Source organism: Channa argus, chromosome 1, assembly GCF_033026475.1.
Source record: "Channa argus isolate prfri chromosome 1, Channa argus male v1.0, whole genome shotgun sequence".
NCBI lineage: Eukaryota > Metazoa > Chordata > Actinopteri > Anabantiformes > Channidae > Channa > Channa argus.
In genome coordinates, this window is record NC_090197.1 from 45,862,583 (window position 1) to 45,883,543 (window position 20,961).

Consider the following 20,961-nt stretch of genomic DNA (forward strand, 5'->3'; position numbering starts at 1 on the left):
TAATTGAAAAAGAAAAAAAAAAAAAAAAAGGACCAATAGGTACTGATAAACCAACCACCAGTCAACTGCCACTTTCTTTCAAAATTGGCAGTTTAATCAAAGGCTGGAGTGAGTCCAGATGATTGAACTGCGTTTCAGATAATAATTATTCTTTTACACCTCCACCAGTCTGCCCTCCCTCTAGCTGCTTACTAGCTAGCTCTATTTGTTTGTGACATTTTACACCGCAGGTGAACAGGAACGTCACAGGTTGTAAACAACTGTTAACTGCCTAAAATTAATGAGCTGCTTTTTATGTGTTGACAGAGCCGAAAATGTTTTTTATGCAGTGAAAACTTCATACAGTATTTGTATATATGTATATTTGGCGTTACCTCCTTGGTTGGAAATTAAAAGTCAAATATCATTTTTGACTTCTAATATATTGCTAGGTTCATTAGAAGCTAGCAATATATAGTACTCAGGTCACTGTTTGTTTCTCAATGACCAACAATACCATGTATTGAAGTAGACTTTTATTGGTTCTGTTTTGAATATATCTGTATTTAATTGGTTACTGTGAGAATTTATTATACTGAAAATAATTGTATATTTCCACAATAACCTGTTCGGTTTTAATATACTGTATTAGAATTAAAAGACTCCACAAAAGAAGATATGGAGAAGATATTAATAATAAAAGGGAACGGAGAAAGAAAGACACTGAGAATCCAATAAAGACATTGTTTTAGTAAAAGTTAGAAGGAGGAGAGTCAAGAGACAGAAAACAAGACATGAAGACAAGATATACAAGAATAAATGGCTGTAATGGAGACTTACAAAGCAGAGGGCGGGGGGGGGGGAGGGGGGTAATCAAGATAAGCAGGCAGAGGTAAGTGTGGAAGAGATGGCCAAAAAAAAAGTCAGTGAAGGAGAGCGAGATTCAGTGAGACAGTGGACTCCCATTGGCCTATAACACTAAGCCAAAGATAAACGAGACAGTAAGAAGCTAAGAAGCCCACTGGAGCACAGAGAAAGGCTACAGGCTCTGACTGCTGTGCCATTTAGTTGAATGGATGATCACTGCGCAACAGCGTAGGATTGAGAGTGATTTGGGAGTGAGTACAGTCTTTCACATGTTGTGCGTGGCTTTGTGTGTATACACATGAGGACGTGAGGATGTTTTATACCTGTTGCTTCCTCTGGAGCGGTAGTAGTGCGACAAACCCGAAGGGTGATACACCCGTTCTCATGGAGACAGTAGAGAGCATCCCGCTGAGCACAAGGAATCACCTAAACACAGAAATGAGTTACAATGTGTTCATGACTGAGCGTTCAAACTTTCTTTTTTAAGACTTTTGAAAAGCTATAGTTCAACAAATCAAGCTATAAACCAGTCCATACACACCCAAGTAAAATTTGAAGATTTTGTACCCTACTGGAATATTTACATTTTGTTAAATTTACTTGACAACAATTCAGAGATTTTCGGTTACTAGTTCCTTTTTGTAATAATAGATTTACTGTAAAAAAATATAATAATCGCTCAGGTTGCATTATTATGTATTAACCATATTAGAGGCTAAAACCTGCTTGCCATTTACCAATTTCTGGTTTTGTTTCACACACACTCACTCTCTCTCTACGGTGACAGATTTTTAAAAGTTATTTTTATTATTTATTATAACTTTTGAAAGTAAAGCAATGTCAAACAAATCTGGATGGGACTTGCAGATTTGTGTTATTAACATACAGTATAAAAAATCTTAAGGAATACTACTATTTGTAGAAAAAGTATTTTTAACATCACAGTCTACACCCTTTGATACTGTGTTTTTCAAGAAGAAAACTTTGAAGTGATTTATGAAACTCCACTAGACTGTATTTGGTACATATGTAAGGTGCACGTGTATGTTCCAAATCTGACAGTGTAAGGTACACATGTGTCTGTGTCTATATTTCTGTGTCTTTTCTTTGGCTCTTTGAACTTCTACACTACACCCTAGGCTTTTGTTGAAGCTGAGTCATCAGTCATGCAAACTGGCTGTGTGACAAGTACTTTATAACACTTAGGCAAGGGAGGCGTTCACTGGACAGAGCCTGGGTGGCTGAATAATTCAGTTCTTATCCTGCATGTGAGTTTAGGACTTACACCTTGACTACAAAGGCTTTCCCCAACCTTTTTACTTCTTTACCATGAATACATTTATTTAAAAAGGGAAAAAATGACAAACGAAGGTAGCAACCATTTAAAGAAAAATAAAATCAAGGAGCAGGAAATTGGTTCATGCATGTTCATACAAACATGATCTTCAAGGTTATTCTTCTAAAATGACATGTAATCACATTGTTTAAACAGACCAGGAGAACAACAATTAAAAACATGACAATTAGTCAATCCAAAGACACACTGTTGTCAAAAGTTTTAATGTGCTTTCATCTGATTGAAATAATGATCCATTCACTTAATGCTAAAAAAACAACATAAAAAAAGATAGAAACTGACTTCCAGGGTAAAAGCACAATAATGTTCAACTGTACAAGGTTTTGTTAAAAAAACAAAAACAAAAAAAAACAGCTTTATGGAAGAAAGCTTGGGAAGAATTTTCTTTAAATGTTATGTTTTTGGGAGAAGGTCCCCTAAATCTTTTTGGTGGGTCACATACAGCTCTATATTCAGAAAAGCAAAACATCAGGCTTTGAACGAGATGAATGGCATCCAATGTGTTACATGAATGAGGTTTAACACTGTGACCCGAATCTGTGTGGGGAACAATGAAATCAGAAGATTATCAAAATGTTCTGGAGAATACCATACTGACCAGTATTGAAAGGCTCTATCTCGGTCACAGGTCACGGCTCCTCCAACAGGATAATGACTAAAAGACTGGCCTGTAATGATCTTTATCAAAATGAACATCCATAGAAAGAGCTGAAACTCACAGTTTGGAGCAGGCAGAAACCAAACCATAGAGAACTGGAGCACTTTGGTTGAGAAGAGTGGGCCAAACTGCCTGTTTAGAAATCTAGCAGTCTCGTTGAGAGGTCTACAAGTGCTTGATTGCAGTAATTAACTCAAAAGGGTGTGCTGCAAAACTGGGTTAAACGTCTTAATATTTTTGCCTGCTTTATTTTGTTGTGACATACCCATTTGAATAATATATAAAAAATTAAATACAATATGTTCTATTCAATATGGAAAAAAATTAGTGGATGTTGATTACTTTTGTGAGAGAAAACAGTGTTTCTTTTTTAAGTGGAAGTACCAGCACTGTCAGCTATGTAATAGCAAGCCACCAGAATGGTCATTCCCAGAAAGAGGCAGAGAGTTAGAAGTGAAAGCAGAGTGAAAAGAGAGACATTATGTGAGAGCTTCTGTCCCATTAGTAGCTCTGCAGCCGTGACAAATCCTCCATCTACTACCCTCACAGCATTCATCAATTTCCAATTAGAAATTCAGACTCCAAAAAGAGGAAATCTGCACCAAAAGGTCACTGGTGCAGCTGAATGTGACTATAGAAAAAGACAAGAATTTAGATGATGTGTAAGATGGTGGAATTTTTTTCTGTAGCAAAGAAATGTGTGGCCCTTTATCAGACATGGATGAGATGAGCACTGAGAGGGAGGAAGGAAGGTGAAGGATGTATAGACAGATTTTGGTAAATCTCTTCGAAAAATGGAATAAAAATAAAAACTATACACTGGATTCTTTCAAGGGATGATCACTGTGTGGATCACTGTCTTGGCATGCATGTTGCACATGCACAGCAGGGATGTCTTTCTATCACATCCCAATCCACTAGAACAGAGGCTGAGAGATGAGACAATTCTGACCTTCAAACATTCAAGCAATTGTCAAATTAAAGAGGACATTCCCACGAAAAACTAGGTCAACTCTTTAAAGCTTTAATAGGCGGTCGTCTATGGAGCACAGGGTGAGTGATTCAAGATACTGAAGGCCAAGTTGCTCCTGGGGGTGACTGTGTGTGTGAATGGGTGAATGAGAAGCAACACTGTAAAGGGTAAAAGCGCTATATAAGCGGCCACTTACCATTGATTTGTTTTAATTATGCTGCAAGTAAATGAAGTGCCTCACCTGAATGAAGGGCACCCCAGAGCGCTCGATGGCCACCACACCCACTGTCTGGCTGAGCTCTAGGTCGAGGATGAGTATCTCTCTGGGATAAAGTAGCAGCATGTGGTTCCTCTTGGATGGCAGGTACGACAGCTGGAGACAGTCATTCAAGGTAACAGCTTCTGCACTATGGTGTCATAAATTTAGAAAAGGAAATATATCTCAGTGTTGGGTTGTTTTCGTAACGGGAAAATGTGGAATGCATTCTGAAAAGGGGGCTAAGAGCTTAAAACGGATAAATGTATGTAATCTTAGAGACAATTATTCGCCCATTTTGTCGTAAGGTACCACATTTGCCACATTTGGCCACAGCTATGGTTTTCCATCTTTTGCTTTAAACTCAATATAATGTGCACAAACGCATGTGTGGGGAGGGGAAAAGCATGCAAGAATTCCAAAAAAACAAATGAATGTACAGATAGTGCCAATTTTATTCAGCAAACACATCAGCAAGAATACAATGGAACTCACAAGATGACACATGCATATGAACTATGAAAATTTTATGCATATACACCAATGTGATGCTGGATTAGGAAAGTCTTAAACAAGTTTAATAAATGCCTTCAGATTCAGAAGTCTGAATGAATTAGTTATTACTGTTGTGGTCTCAGTAAGTCGCAGGAAAACGAGGGAAAACTTAAAAGTGAATTAGGTCTAATGATGGGAGGCTGATTAAGTGGGTATTGGCAGCATCAGACAAAATTCTCTTGTATCATTTTGAGTGTCATAAATGTTATTCTACTAAGTATTTTTGCTGCAGGTTCTTCTACGTATATTTAAAGGAAATACAAGTACAAATATTCATAACAGCAACCAGGTTTGCTCTCATGGCCATTCCACAAACACCTGCCAGTTCAGTCAAGGAGAAACAAAGGCCAACTTTAACAGTATCTACAAGCAGGTCCATGAACATAACTCATTCCAGCAGCTCCATCCCTCTACGTCACAGGGAGATCGAATAAAGGAGAGACAAACTTTATAACACAATGGAGATCATTATCGTCTTTAGGAAAGCGTAACAGATTAAATAGAGTGAATAGGGGAACCTTTAGGAGTTGGTGAGCTAAAGCACACTGTTGCCAGCCCACTGAAATCAGAAGGGACAAAGATAGAGATTGACATGACTAAGCCACCAAAAGCAAAACATCAGAAAGAGACTTCTGTGTGTTAGAAGCAAAAAAAAAAGCTATAGATCTTAAAAAAAAAATGTTCCTCTTTCTTCCTAAAGTCCTGTGAACCCCAATCCTCCCAAAAGACACAGCTGCCCAATTTCCACAGTACAATACTCACATCTCTCCGTCTTTGCTGTGAATATGACATAAAGACTACATCGGTCAGTGGATGATACATAGTTACTATCTGCACATTATGCAAGGTGTTGTTTACATCACATATATAGTAAATAGTTTGAGTTTTAAAGAAGCTTCCAGTTTCTATTATGGCTACATTCAAATTACTGTACATGCTGAGGTTTCCCAAATCCAATTCTTTTGCCTTTAAGTGACTCCAATCTGATATTTTCAAGGTATTGTGAACAAACTAAATCATATTTTTTCAAATCAGATCTGATAATGTCACTGTGAACAGTCAGATTTCAGAATCTCACCATTTATTTACCTCTTGGAATTTATTGTATGTTTTCTCTGTAGCATCTGACAGGTATAAATATATATAAAGGAGGTTGCAGACAACATGACAGTCAGAAGAGATTAATAGAGAGATAAGAAAGTGCAAGATTTGTTGGACATTTATGTCTGTAGCAGCTAGCCACAAACCACAGGGGCAGTGGTTTGACTCCTGGCCCCATGCTGAACAGTAGTTGGGCAGAACACTGAATCGAAAGTTGCTCCCAGTTGCTTTAAGCAAGCCCCTTTGTTCAGAAGTCACTACCATCAGTGTGTGTGAATGTGAACCAACTTTCCTCCCCTCTGCTTTTAAAGACAAACTGGCAAACACAACTCCTGTTGTTGTTACATGCTTGTACATGGCTTAAATTTCACTTAAGCCATGGCCGTTGTGGCAGTTTAGGGCTGCAGCAATTTTCACACTAAAGATGGATGCATGTTGATTACAAACATCAAGGTAAATGATCAACATAAAAAAAAAAAAAAAAAGGATCTGACTAGAAAAAACTGGAAAGCCTGTAATGTGAACAGAACTGATTGACTGTAGTGTAAACTCCTAATGTGTAGACGATACAGAATAAACGTACACAATATAAGCAGGCAGTGAATATAAATCATGACGTTGGCTTGAAATTGAATGAGAGATTCAATACAAATCCTCATTTTAAACAACAGACAAAATGTTTCTCCAAAGTAAAGTTTAGTAAAGGTTGTCAACTTCTGGTCAGCAAGTCATTTCTCATTTCTATAAAATATCTAGGTGGATTTCAAAGTTTGACAAGTTCATATCCTATAAGGGGGACAGAAATAATTATGACAAATGCTACATAAGACTTATAATACTGTAGGCCCTCTCTTGTCTTTGCACTTAAATAATTATTTAAGGTGAATGTAGGTTAACTTTTAATATTCATAACTATATTTTTATACTCTTTGTTTTCAAAACCCAGATTTGATACCATCTATGGTCAGAGTTTTGTTCTGCATTAGCCATTCAATGTGTTCATATTCAGTAATCAATTATAGTCCTGTAGTTTTCTATGTTAGAGCAGCATTTCACACACATATACAGACACACACACACACACACACACACACACACACACACACACACACACACACACACACACACACACACACAACAGGGATTCAAAGAAGACATAAGTGCTGTATTACGTTGCTGCTGCTTTGCATCAAAATAATTTAAGTTCTTGAAACTTTTCTCATCAAAGTAAACTCAGCATGATTTGTTTGAGCATTGTAAAAATCTTAATCTTCTGCTGTAAAAATCGATGTGCTCAACGACTGTTACTACTGTTAGAAATATGGGACCACTAATATTAAACCTCACATGATGTTTCCTTTATAACAATAGGTCACTGAAATCTTTGGGGTTACTTATATGTTATAAGTGTTATGAATTAGAATAAATTAATGTTTAATAATAGTTTTACATATAAAGAGTGTGTGTGTGTGTGTGTGTGTGTGTGTGTGTGTGTGTGTGTGTGTGTGTGTGTGTGTGTGTGTGTGTGTGTGTGTGTGTGTGTGTGTGTGTGTGTGTGTGTGTGTGTTTGTAAATAAAATGCATGAGCGTGAAAACGATATCTGTCATTTTTGGCTAACAAAAAGACTGATGCCTGCTTGATGAGACACTAATGTCCATTATATAATAGTGTTCAACGTGTTTCTGATAACACTATCAGAGAACAAGGTGTTTACTGTAACTCTCCATCTATCAAGCAGAGGTAGACAGAGCCAGGGAGGAGTGACACTTACATTGAACATGATAAACACCCAAACAGATACACAAACAAACGCAGGCTGAAGGACTACAGCATTTTCAAGAGCAATTACACACTGCCTGAAAGGTGAGGAAAGAAGCTGTCGCATTCTGACAGAAGACGCAAAGACTAAAAATGGACACAACAAGGGGGGCTAGAGAGACAATAAAGAAAAGTAAGATTAATGGAGTGTTTGTTATTAGAACTGTTGGGCGGTTGGACACAGTGGCCAGTGTTGCTGCTATAAATAAGCCAGTTTGACAGTCACAACCGCTCAAAAGCACAAAGCTGCCAGCACATCAAACAAGGCTTTGAAACCATATCCTAATCAACTCAGTATAAGCAAGGCCTTTTAGAGCTGCTTAGTTTTGGCAAAAATTATAATCATGATTATCTGACTCTTAAATTAATAATTACTTATTACAGCCTAAGAGAGGCGGTGCAGCAATCTTTCATGTTTTTGTTGTTTTTTTGTGATGCTACAGTTTCAAGGTCGAACCCAGACCAGAGTCTGACACTGACCACTGACCTAAAGAATCGCTGTAATTGCCGTTTGTTCGCTCTTATGCCATCAGTTCGTTCATTTGTTCTTCTTCTTGGACAGGATGCTAACAGCTTTTGCTAGCAGGGTAACCATTTTTTATTTTTTTTTAATCTTTGGCTAAACTAAACATGCTTCAGCTTAGAAGAAAGAAATTAAGTTTTTAATGAGTGGGGAACATGCGGCACTAAAAGGTAAAGGTGTGCTGGATTTCTAACGCAAGACAAAACAACAGCATGATATCGACATGGAAACACTAACAATACATTTTACCTCGAACGCTTTGTTTTGATAATCGTAGTAAGCCATTATTAAAATCTGATCAATCGCACAGCTCTATCTTATATCATTTCACAATATTGTCTCTTAATGGAATAAAAATAAGTACTGCTACTATTAAATCTGCCGGGTGATTAAATCTTTTTTTTTAATATACTTTAATTAATGTAGTAGGCCTTTTCATTTCTGATGCTTGCCTTGTTTTCTCTAAACCTAATTGATTTGACCACGAATGAAGCATACATATGAAGTGGATCATCTTGATGAGTCAGAGTCAATTAGCCAGTTGTAAATCAGTACTAAACTAAAATCCATTATTAGTCTCATATACTAAAGGCAGTTATTTAAGGATTGCTAAATAAATTCCCACAAAACCCTCAAATAGGGTTGAGACCATTAGGTTTGTCTCACATATCATTCCTCTCAAACACTGACAGGTTCATAGATTCACTATAGGTTGGGGGGGCATACATATATTGTGTAGCTTAAAAACTAAACTCTATCTGACAAAATAACCTCTTGCAAAGTTGTGTAAATAAAACTCACCTGCTGGAGTGGAACTGGAATAAAGCCTACATATTTAAAATGCAGAGGATGTGGCACTTTTCTAACACTGATATGATGATCTGAGACAGATAGTAAAAGTGGTTTAAAACATCTAATAAATGTACTGCAATAGGAGCCAACCTCAGTGAATTGATGGGGAACTGATGGTGTTATAAAAATGTTATACACTTGCTTAATTAATGTAAAAGCTTAATATGCTTGATATTTCAGCCCATCGTGCAGTGAATCCACTTCAAAAGGTATGATTGCTGCTAATATCAGAGACTGGTTGGTCCAGTTTGCCTAATGTAGATGTCATGGAAAAAAAACAGACACAATGCTCAGTATCATCTTCTAATGCTGTGTCCACTTTTGGTATGCTTGTTCATGATTTGGATACAACACAGTCTGTTTGTGTTTTAGAGCCATGTATTCCCCTCGACAACTTAAGTCACTATTTGAAGCTGAGAACGCCACTCTTTGCTTTGAATAACAATTTCGAATTTTCTAAAAACTTATTTATATGCCTAAACTAAATTTTATAAATTTGGTCTATATCTGCATTTTCACAACATGTTATGCACTGTGATTGTTGTTGACCTGTTAATGATGGGTGCTTTATAATTGTTAAATTTTGCATAAAATTGGCTTAGTTTAAATGGTAAGTTTCCCACTGTAAAAGTACTATTCAATAAGAAGCACAGTCATTTTATAACTAGCGTAAATTCTGTTCATATGCTTTTTTGGAAGGGATAAAAGTTAACGATATCTGACCTTTTGTCTCAAAATAATTTTCACGATTACATAATTTTCAATGTATTCCAGGATGCTGTAAAAACACTGCTAGTATTCCAAAAAAACAGTAATATCCAGGAAAAGTAATATATAGAAGCTCTTACGTGGGTTTTTCATTGGTGATGAGAACCTTGACTTTGTTGAGGGCCTTCTTGGCACCAGTAGGTGCTGGGGCAGCAGTGGGTGCAGGTTTGGTGTGAGCGGGGCTTGCATGTGGGCTGGCAATGTAGACCTTTTTGCCAGCACTGCCTGGTGGCTTGGAGTGGGAAAAGTCTGTGATAAAGACTATACCTTCGCTGGTCAATACTGCAGACAAAAAGCAAAAATTTATTCTATTAGAAAATCTGAATGTTATTTGAGAAATATCTGTTTGCCTTTAACTGGGCATTTCCAAACCCAGTTACAATCAGCATAATACAATGCCCCAGATTTCAATAGATGTGGCAGGGTCTCTGATTTATGTTAAAAATTATATAGGTAATGATCACACTGAGGTTGATATATTGTAAATCTAAGAGCTCTGGCCACAAAAAAGGACACAATATCTACAATATCTACTGTGGGATACAAAGTGAAATTATTAAAACAATAAATGGACTAAGGCTGAATCTGATTTTTGGATACTATATGTTGTTCACCTACACGCCATGTTGGATGGGTCAAAAGGGTCAAAAGAAAAAGAGAGAATGTTCTCAGCATAGCTCTTCTTCCACAATTTGGTGCCTGTGTCTCCATTCCACAAGACGATGTAGTTGGGTGGGTGGACAGCTAACAGCAGATCATGAGATGCATCCTGATTCCATAACCACTCCATGTCTGACAGGAAAAGGTAACACGACAGAGAGGAGAGTGTAAGAATCACCAGAATGGTAAAAGCTTACTAATGAGAACAAATAGCCATCAACAGCCATCCTATTGTGAAGTGACAGATAAAAAATAAAAAACATCTCAAGCATATATTACTTGGAGAGAGGGGATCCTGAAATATCCATTACCTTGGATAGGTTTGGAGTGCTCCTGGATCTCACAGTGTGCAGTGCCACTGACCACATCCCATACTATGATCTTGCCAGAAGCATCTCCAGAAGCCAGTCGCAGAGAGTAGGGAGAGCTCGTGTTGTGGTAGTAATTTTCTCTGGACCATTTCACCTACCAAACCAAAACAGACACTAAGATTTCCTCATTTGCTATTTAAAAAGAGTGAAAAGATACTGGTAGTAATGACATCTTTTTAACTTTGGACCTACTGTATCTAGAACGGGTCTTGTTCTGTATCTGTGCATTTACATATTTTAACTAAATAATAAAGTCTATATAAATATGGGCTTAAAGAATGAAAACAGGGGAAATAAAATAGGAATAAATATGCAAGATCCAATAGGAAACACATACTGTGGCACTGAAATTAAGCCAATGCAAGTTTTAGACTAAACAAGACAAATGACTATGAAGAAATTGGTGGTTAAATAATTGATTATGTCTGTGTGTTTTCTCCTGGAAAGGATGCTCCTTACTGTGGCTACTTCTATCTTTTTCAATTCAGCGAGCTTTCTTGTGTCAGCCTGCGTGGTGAGGAATGGCCTGCTGCTGTGGCTGTAGTGCCTTACAAGATTAAAGTGTGCTTTGGAGTGAGGAATGAGACCCATAGATGCAGCCCAGGCACTGATAATCACTATAGAATTTATTGCCCATTATTTACAAAATGCACAAACATACAGTACATACACAAATACACACACACAATAGGAATCCCCTTGCAGTGCAGAAGATACCTTCATCAATGTTGCTGATGTTGGTTTACATACTAGAGTATACAGAACCTGACTCTGTCTGCCAGATTGGAATGAAAACTTAGCTGAAGGTCAGACAATACAAATATTATTCCTAGATGATAAATATATATATATATATATATTACTCCAGCAACAGCTGTGTTTGTATTTTACTTGAAAAGCACATTTGGCATTGGCAAAAGGACATACAGTATAAGTGTACTGATGATATTTAAAGCTTACAACCATACCTCAAATACATGTAAAATAACTTCTTATTTGCAGTTCTAATATAGATATAAACAATAATACAGCTGAATAAAATTCTATTAGGAAACTCACCTTGACCACATTTGATTTGTGTCTTTCCAGAACCTGGATCGTTTGGGCTGTCTTGGGATCAATGATGAGAATGCTCGAGTGACATCCCTGAGCTATCAGTCCCTGCCAACCCCTACAGCGCATGATGCAAAGATAGGATAAGAAGACACACATTAACAAAAAAGTAAACAAGAAGGCAAGTAAGAGGGGTCTTAACTGTTTCTTCACTATATAGCAGAAAAAAGCGGGGGGGTTGTGAGTAGGACATCGAGCCAATCAATGCACAAGCCTACAAAAAGCAAATTCTGAGATGTGAACTAAAAAGGTCTTGAGACAACATAAGTGTAGTAGGTCTACACTTTAAAATCTAGAGAGGTGGAGGTCCGCTCTGGAAAGCAGAGGAATGAACATTAGCCGCATTAAGACTGAATACATGTTTGAATGAGAGGTACCCAAGTGGAATGGTGAGGTTAGAGGGAGCAGAGGTGAAGAAGGTGCAGGACTTTAAGTGTAGAAGTGTAAAAGAGTATCAGTGAGAATGAAAGGAAACATGTTCAAGACGGTGGTGAGAACAGCAATGTTGTATGCCACTGAGACAGGGGCACTGAAGAAAAGACAGGAGGCAGATGTTAAGGTTCTCTTTGGGGGGTGAAGAGAATTGACAGGATCAGGACTGAGTACATCAGAGGGACAGCTCATGTTAGACGTTAGTCAGAGAGGCCAGATTGAGGTTGTCTGGACTTGTTCAGAAGAGAGACTGTGAATATATCAGTAGAAGGATGCTGAGGTTGGAGCTGCCAGGTAGGAGGTCTAGAGGAAGACCAAAGAGGAGATTTATGGATGTACTGAGAGAGAACATGAAGTTAGTTGGTGTGAGAGAAGAGGATGCAGATGTTTGGGTTAGATGGAGGCACATGATTCACTCTGGCAACCCCTGAAAGGAAAGAGCCCAAAGGAAAAGATGATCAAGAAATGAATGAATGTCTTTACAAATGTATGAATTTTAAATCACTTCATACAGTATGTGGTTGGGCTGCATTCAGACTCCGCAAACAAACTGCGGCAAACTAAATTCACTGGATATGTTTAAAAATTGCAGACACTTGTTTATAGAGTATGAGATATGACTATTAATACTGCATGTCAGGACATAAACCAAACCATGAAGTTCAGCAAACACTCTGTAAACCTCTACAATAAAATTTGTCGGAAGATGAGGGAAAATGTTTTTCTAAAGCTGGGCATTCTGGCCTTAAATAATGTGAAAGGTGTCTGTAACCACATAGACACTTCCTAGAGTTGGCCATCAGCACAAACTAAGTTAACAGCCAAGAAGGACTTTAGTCAGGGAGGTGACCACAAACCCAACAGTCACTCTAACAGAGCTTTAGAAGTTCTCTGTGATTGGGGTGACAATTAATCTTTTAGTATCACAATAACTTAACAAACAGCTAAAACAACACTGGAGTGGGTTCGCAACTAGGCTTTGACCTTAGGTCCGGAACATCTGTGGAGGGACCTGGAGATGGCAGTTCACAGACACTTCCCTTACAATCTGATGGGGCTTCATGGGATCTTCAAAAAAAGATAAACTACACAAATCCAGGTTGTTGAGACTAATTAATTTTTTATTTTTTATTTTTTTGTCCTTTCGGCTTATCCCCTGAGTTCAGGGTCACCACAGCGAATCATTGTCCGCATGTTGATTTGGCACAGTCTTTTACGCAGGATGCCCTTCCTGACGCAACCCTCCCCAATTTCTACCGGGCTTGGACCGGCACTTCACAGCTGGGGAGGGGAATGGGCTGTTGGGGGTTCAGTGTCTTGCCCAGGGACACTTCGACATATAGCCAGGGCCGGCAATCGAACCACTCACTCTGTGGTCCATGGACGACTGCCTTTACCAACTTTTTACCAACTACAGCCACCCCCGCTTGTTGAGACTAATACTAGGAGATAAAATATAATCGGGAGGTGTTTGTATTTAGGCAGAAAAGCAAATTCTTCATTATTGTAAAGGACATACTATACAAGATTTATAAAGCAAGCCTTACTTTACATACTGTACAAGTTCTAACTTAAAATTTAAATAACGTCCTACCAGCAGACTACTACAGAGCTAAGCGAACATACACCTTAAGCCTGCTTCCAATGGTGACTCAAAGCTGGAACTGCTAGCAAAGAACTGAATCAAGTCTAAATGTTGTAAATTGGATATTTTGATTTTTATTGGATTTGCAATATTAAATAAATCATGTCTTCAATTCTTCTGACTTATTGAGTTTCAGTACAGTATGTGGACAAAATGGTAATTTTATCAATTTAATAATAAATCTCACAGTGTGCAAAATGCGAAGGTTTTTTAATTTCTTCTGAAGTAGCAGTATATAACATCCAGCATATTTACACTTTCAATTTACTGTGTTTGTCATATTATGAATGCAAAACAGTATATCTCCGTTGTCTCAAGTGCTTCAGCATTTAATATATGAATCAAAATCAAACTTGTTTTTTTTTTTTATCTAACGTGGGCCTAATATGGATGATAACCTGCCATTTATATTCACAGAACGAGACACTGAGATAAATTAAATGAAGTCAAACCACAGTCACGGTTTATAATTGGAAGGTAAGGCTAAGGAAATCTATCAGGGCCAGCTACAGGTCACATCACATGACACAAGATATCCTACACGTTTCTGTGTTTTCCTGAGGAGAAAGCTACATTATCAATGTCGCCAAAACAATGGCACAAAGGCAGCAGGAAAGGGAGACGCACATTCTATTATTTTTTGTGAATAGCGTCATCAGTCGTGCATTTTAACAGAATTAAGCATCTACGAATTTAAGCTAGCTACAGGAATGCAGTAACGTTACTCACCAATCTACAGCGGTTTTATTCTGTAGGTGGAGAGTGCCAGTCAACGTCCGAGCTGCGAGTTTAATGTTGACGGTGTAAGGAATCATTGTCGACAGTAATTATTTATGCTACATTAACATCTGTCGACCAAAAGCTGCAAAAATGTATTATGTTCTCTGCCTGTGTTGTGAAGTCTAACAGGAAGTAAAACGGTGTTACTAAATTTAACGCCGTGTGGAAACAATTTCCGCTGCGACACGGTTCCAAAACTGACACGCCTCTGTATCAATAAATGTTACACAAAGAAAGATTAACTCATTGTACGTGGACAAATGACGATAAAGCTGATCTTATCTTTTATTGTTCTAAACACTTTTGCAGACCAGTTTGACTTTCGTCTTAAGTTTTATGCCTTGTGTGACTGCTGTGAGAGTTTCTGAAATCTCATACAGCACCTAATTTTTCTGCCCCCTGTCAGTGAGTATACAGCTAAGACTAGTTTCACAGGAAGATGGTGATGTCATACTCTACGCTGAAGAGCTTGGAAACATCACACAATCAAGTGCAGCGGATAGTTATTGGCTACCATAAAAACTCAAATCTCAAATGTTATTGGCATTTCAGACCCCTTAAAATTGTTCTGTCTTTTATTTGGCAGCACTATACTCCCTAGAGGGACACAAACTGGCACAGTAGTTGATAGTGCTGAATGCATGACAATGACTCCAAGGGACTGGTGTCCTGATGATTTTCATATAGGGTAAAAATTCCAACCAATACAGTTCACTTTGAATTTATGTCGCACAAAAGTTTGTTCCTGGCATGTTTCACTGTACAACTCTGGATCTTCTGATTTGGATTTTGTAAGGTTGTTTACATTTACATTACATTTAGTCATTTAGCAGACACTTTTATCTAAAGAGACTTACAAGTGTGGTACAAAATGATTATGTATTTCAACATCTGCAAAGCCTACATTATATCACATCTAACCAAGCTTGCATAGCTGTCAGTGTTCTGCTGTTGTTTCTGTACTGTACTTGTTGTTCTCAACTTTTAAATTTAAATGTTTAAAGAATTAATACAAAACCAAAAAATTGTCTTACACTGGCAATTTCTGGGAAATATTTCTGTATACTATATTTGATTTGAGATTAATTTTATTTCCTTTAAATTCATTTGACTTGTAATTTAATGTGGGGTGTACACATGGAGGATGCCGAACTTACACTGCAAAATGAATTTACAACACATTAACAATGCAAAGTTGTAACCAAGTTTATGCTACATTTTTTTACCCTTCACTAAAGCAACCAGTTTAGCTACATTTGTATTTAGTTTTCAATAGAAGGGATGCTGCTTACTGGGCTCATCAGAATGCCATAAGCAGCTTTGATACATCCAAGTTTCCTCCAAACCTGTCATCTGATGTGACATCTGCAGACTGACAGCTGGATCAGGTCTCAATGTCAGAAATCAGTGAGTATCAGATGTATGTATAAGATATATGTGTAAGTGTACTACAACAGTTTTGGTAATGTTGAAAACAAAACTAGTCCCTTATAAATACAGATTTCAATATGGAAACTGGGATATGTCATCAGACTTTCTTATGACCTGATTTGTGACTTGTTCAACTTTCAGCGGTGACTTTCTTGACTCACATCGCAGTAACTTGGGACTTGGTTGAAATGTTGTATATGTGTGAGTTCCTCACATCTGTGCATCTTGGGAAAGTAAAGAAAGGAAAAGTATGTAAAGCAACACTGAAAATATACAGAATCCAACAAGACTGATTTTTCATTAGGAAATGCATTTTCTAAGAAACTGTGAAGGCAGATGTACACAAGGTGGAACATGGGCAGGCATTTTGTCTGTTTACCTTAAGACCTTAAGAATGATTCTCTAATAACTGATAGATGATGGCATTTGGTTAAGTCTCATAAAAGTACTCTGTAGATCACATTTGAGAAATGTAACTTTAAACAAACTTTGAGAAGTGCACCCCTTTTTACCTGAAAAATATTACACGAGACATATTAAACAAGACAATTTTCCACATTGCTAACATCAAAACATACTTCTGTCATTTGTTGAGACATTACAGAAATTAACATTAACATAGGATTAAAAAATAATATGTTACTTGGTAAATTAAAGTAAAGTCAACATTTTATTTACTAATAGTTCACTGTTGGCATCTGCAGCACCGTTAATGTTTTCCATACACTGTATATGAGAAAACCAGCTTGTTTTTTAGTTTTTTTCTAGATTCTATACTTTACATTTTGATTTTTTTAACTCAACCATACTGCAATTACAACAATAAGCTTAATGATCATTCTGACATAGGTAACATTTGAAATGAGTCTCATTTTATTGATTTCTTCTGTGTAATAAATAATCATGTACGGAATATGTCTTTGTCTCACGGTTATTGAACTGTGTTAATAATCCCCCACAGCTTTCTTATGATTTGCATGATAATAATCAATTGGTTGACTCAGGGTTTTGCCTCACTTTACATCCTGGATGTTTGCCTGTCTGTCACAATAATCTTCTGGTCACAGATTTCTGCGCACTCAATGTACACACTCAGATTCTGTCACATTCATCATAATTATTGCATGTCTGCTGTCTTTAGAAACACTGTTGAGCTGATATAGTATTATTATTATGCCATTGCTCAGCCTTGCCTGAAGCTCACATTTTTACATTTCAGTCTGACATATAGATGGTTCCCATATCAAGATTTCCACGGGTGTGAATATCATTATGACAGGTTATGAGTGAAATATATTTTTCATAAATGTGATATCATCTGAGCGAATTCAAGTGCAGCATGTCGAATTTCTCATCACGGTTTAAAAGTGTAGTATGTCAAGTCTTTCTGCAGTGACCTGGATATGCAGTTCATCTTTTCTTAAGAAAGGTTCTCATCACATATACCACTGAATCTACAACTTGCATTTTTATTTCAGTCATAAAATAAAGAATGTCTATTCCATCCAAATACATAGATAGAGAGGAAGTATGGTAACATTTTGTTGTGTATGACAATGTGGAAATGTGCTACTCATTTATGCAAGTTTTCTGCAATTGATGAAACTAGAATATAATGCAATTTTATTGTTATCAGTATTTGATGATAAAAATAAATACAACTTTTTTTTAACCAAGGAGCAACACAATCCATGTGATGCAAATTGATATTAATCTTTTCTAGTGATCATCTAAAAACATGCACATAGTATCCATGACATTTATGATTCAATTCTGCAGGGATGAATATCAGTGCCTTTTTTTTTCCCCTTTTTGACTTCTCATCTATTATCTACATCAAACTACCTCTGAATGTGCTTCTATCAATAATTGTTATACAGATGATAACTGTGTTATCAGGACTGTTCTTGAGGTTCATTCATGTGCTGTTTTCAGTGCAGCCTTCACTACACGGTATTTGTTCAGAAAACAGGTTTCCACCTGTTTTCTGAACAAAATCCTATTTGGAGAGTCTGAGCCTGATTTTGTATTGATTGAAAGTAAAAAAAAATTGACATGCTATTATCACCTTCTTCAGACCAATATAACACCCCACAAGATCACTCAATCAGAGATCAGAGAACATGTGTCAATCAGAGAACATGTGTTTTCACTCAATGTCAGTATCAGAAAACAAACCCTTTTCTGATACTGCTATGGGTAATATTTAGGCTGTGTTCAAAATAAGACAAAAGAAAAGGCCCACCAACACATCTAGATCGCACTAATTAATAATTCATGTGTGCTTTGTTTAATCTTCACAAATGTTAAAACAAGCAAGTTAAAATTGTTCAACTAAGTTTCGATTTTTCTAGTTTCTTCTGGCCACACAAAAGTTTATTATACATCACCTTTACAGCTCTGGTTTAGTCTCCTCCAGCTACTGAATAAAGTATCTGGTTCTTTAGAAATCATTTACCTCAGCTCTCCCCTTTTCCATTCCACAAAAGCAGTCAGTGTACCCTCACAGGAGACCAGACATTCTTGGAGTAAAAGGATCTGTCCTTTACATCTCTCTCTCTCTTTTCATCCTAAGGTTTCTGTAGCTGTCTTGGTCAAGGGGCCTGGGCACCGATGTGTAATGAAGACTCTGGGATAATCACACGTTGGATCACGTAAAAACCCAAGAGCCTGAGTGCTCTGAGTGTGCTTGACTGCTGGCTGTCAGCCGTGTAAAATATCCTTATTATTTCCACATGCCATCTGTATACCCTACACCAATATCCACTCTTATGCTAAGTGTGCTTGTGAACATGCTGAAATGTCTTGACAACATGTATTGCATATTTAGTCACACACACTCCTTTGACTCCCACTTCCTGGCTCTATAATGTGTTTAACGGAAAAACAATAGCCTATGCATATGCTTGGGAGACATTTTATAAAAGTTTGAGTACATGCTGCCAACATTGATGCTTTGTGTGCTTTATTTAGTTTTTATTTTAGATAAAATGTTACTTGTAATCAATTATGGTAAACTTACTGAATTGTATGAAGCTTTATCTGAACTCCCCTTTCAGAATTCAATTAAAATGCACAGTGATGGAACAGCACCACATCACACACACTATGTCAGCAAAATGTATATGTTAGCTGCTGTGCAGCAAGAACATAGAGGAATAAGAGTTTACAATATTTCAATCATGTTTGCCTGTGAACATTACAAAAACCGTAAACTCATACATTTCTGTCACTGGAAATAGGGCTGCATTTTACAGGAGCTGAATTCAAATATTGCAGATACAGTCAGGTGTGTATTTATTTTGTTAGTTATTGATTTTATTATACAGTATAATTTCAGCTTTGTACACCACCACAGGGGATTGGAAATAAAACAATCTAGACTTGTTTAAAGTTTATACTTTTACTGTCAGCTTTAATTTTAGGGGTTAATCAAAAATTTATTTTTAGATAGTCTAACATAGCCACAAATTAAATTGTGAGCTTTAATACCTGGTTGCAAATCTTTTGTAGACACTGCTTAAAGTCTGGACCCCATAGACATCACAAGATGCTGCGTTTGTTCCTTTGCCAAGCCTTTACTGTAGTTGTCTTCACTTCATTGTTGTTTTGGGAATGTGTTGCCTTTAGTTTTGCCTTCATCAAGTGAAATGCATGCACAATTAGATTAAGTCAAGTAATTGAGTGGCTGCTGCAGAACATTAGGTTGCTTTTGCATTATGTTTTAGTGCCTTTTTTGTTTGCACGGAGTCTCATCATCAATAAATACAAGGAAACCAGTTTCTTAGGCAGAATTACATGCCCAAATCACAATACCATCTCCATGGCTCAAAGATGAGGTGTGAAGTAGGCTTCACATCATGAGTAGCTTCATCCCGTCTGCTGTTTAACATCTGTACAGGCTTCATAATAGTGACTATACTATAATTTGGTTTTCCTAACAATTGTTTGCATCTTGTGGCAAACCCTCTATATTCACTCTGGTAAATCCTGTCTTTTTTCATGGCTGGTATTCATTTGGACAGCTGTTGTAGGAAGGAAATAATTCTTCTACATACACCTCTGTTGTGTAATTGTCTCATTTCAATTTCATTGTGGTGCTGTACAAAACCAAAATTTGAAAAATTGTGTCACTGTCCAAATATTTACGTAATTACATGTAATTACGTGTTTTTAAAGTTTTTAAAATAAAAACTGAAAACTAAAGCATAAAAACATACAGAAATGTATAACTTGTTAAAATATATGGGAAGAAAAATATTTTTAAAGCAAACGTCCTTTGTCGGTTAAGGGTGTGTGTTTTCAAGTTTGTCAGAAAACAGTGAATTAATGACATGCTGAAGCTCCCCCTCCAGAGTCTGTATGCTCTCATTTCTGCCATGCTGCCTACCGTCCTCTTGATCTTCATAGTAGAATTCTGTCTCTGAGCACAGTGGGCATAGAGAAGCAGAAAGATTTTTAAAAACAGGCAATAGGGCCATAAAATCCTCGTTGATTTCTCTAAAACCACAGCTGTCCATATGGGCGCTTCAAGTTAATGTTTTACTGTGTTGTGTCTTAGTTCACATGAAAAGCCTGAACCTCCTACAAGAAAAGGCGAAATATTCTGCTTTCAAAGTTTTCCTCACCAGATTAGATCTTCTGCTACTCATGAAACATGTCACATCCACATGAATAAGCCAGCCCTTTGAATCATGCCTCCAGATTGTGTTAGCAGCTCTCTTCAATATTTCAAGCGGTCCTGCTTGATGGTTACAGCAAAGCTGGATGTCAGAGTGAGTTATGATGTCACACTTTGAGAGGAGAGATCCCGACAAGATA

The 20,961-nt window shown here is 37.2% G+C and overlaps 1 protein-coding gene across 3 annotated transcripts in view; it reads right to left on the reverse strand.

Annotated features, from left to right (window-relative positions):
• Positions 1–14,860, reverse strand: part of wdr11 (WD repeat domain 11) — a 56,423-nt gene extending 41,563 nt beyond the window's left edge. For all 3 annotated transcript variants that reach the window (XM_067526086.1, XM_067526076.1, XM_067526095.1), the window contains exons 1-7: positions 14,659–14,860; positions 11,799–11,910; positions 10,680–10,833; positions 10,327–10,500; positions 9,789–9,990; positions 4,076–4,241; positions 1,170–1,272 (exon numbers count right to left, since the gene is read on the reverse strand). In XM_067526086.1, coding sequence (XP_067382187.1) covers positions 1,170–1,272; positions 4,076–4,241; positions 9,789–9,990; positions 10,327–10,500; positions 10,680–10,833; positions 11,799–11,910; positions 14,659–14,744 — 997 coding nt within the window. In that variant the 5' untranslated portion in view covers positions 14,745–14,860. The remainder of the gene's footprint in view (positions 1–1,169; positions 1,273–4,075; positions 4,242–9,788; positions 9,991–10,326; positions 10,501–10,679; positions 10,834–11,798; positions 11,911–14,658) is intronic.
• Positions 14,861–20,961: the final 6,101 nt, after the last annotated feature.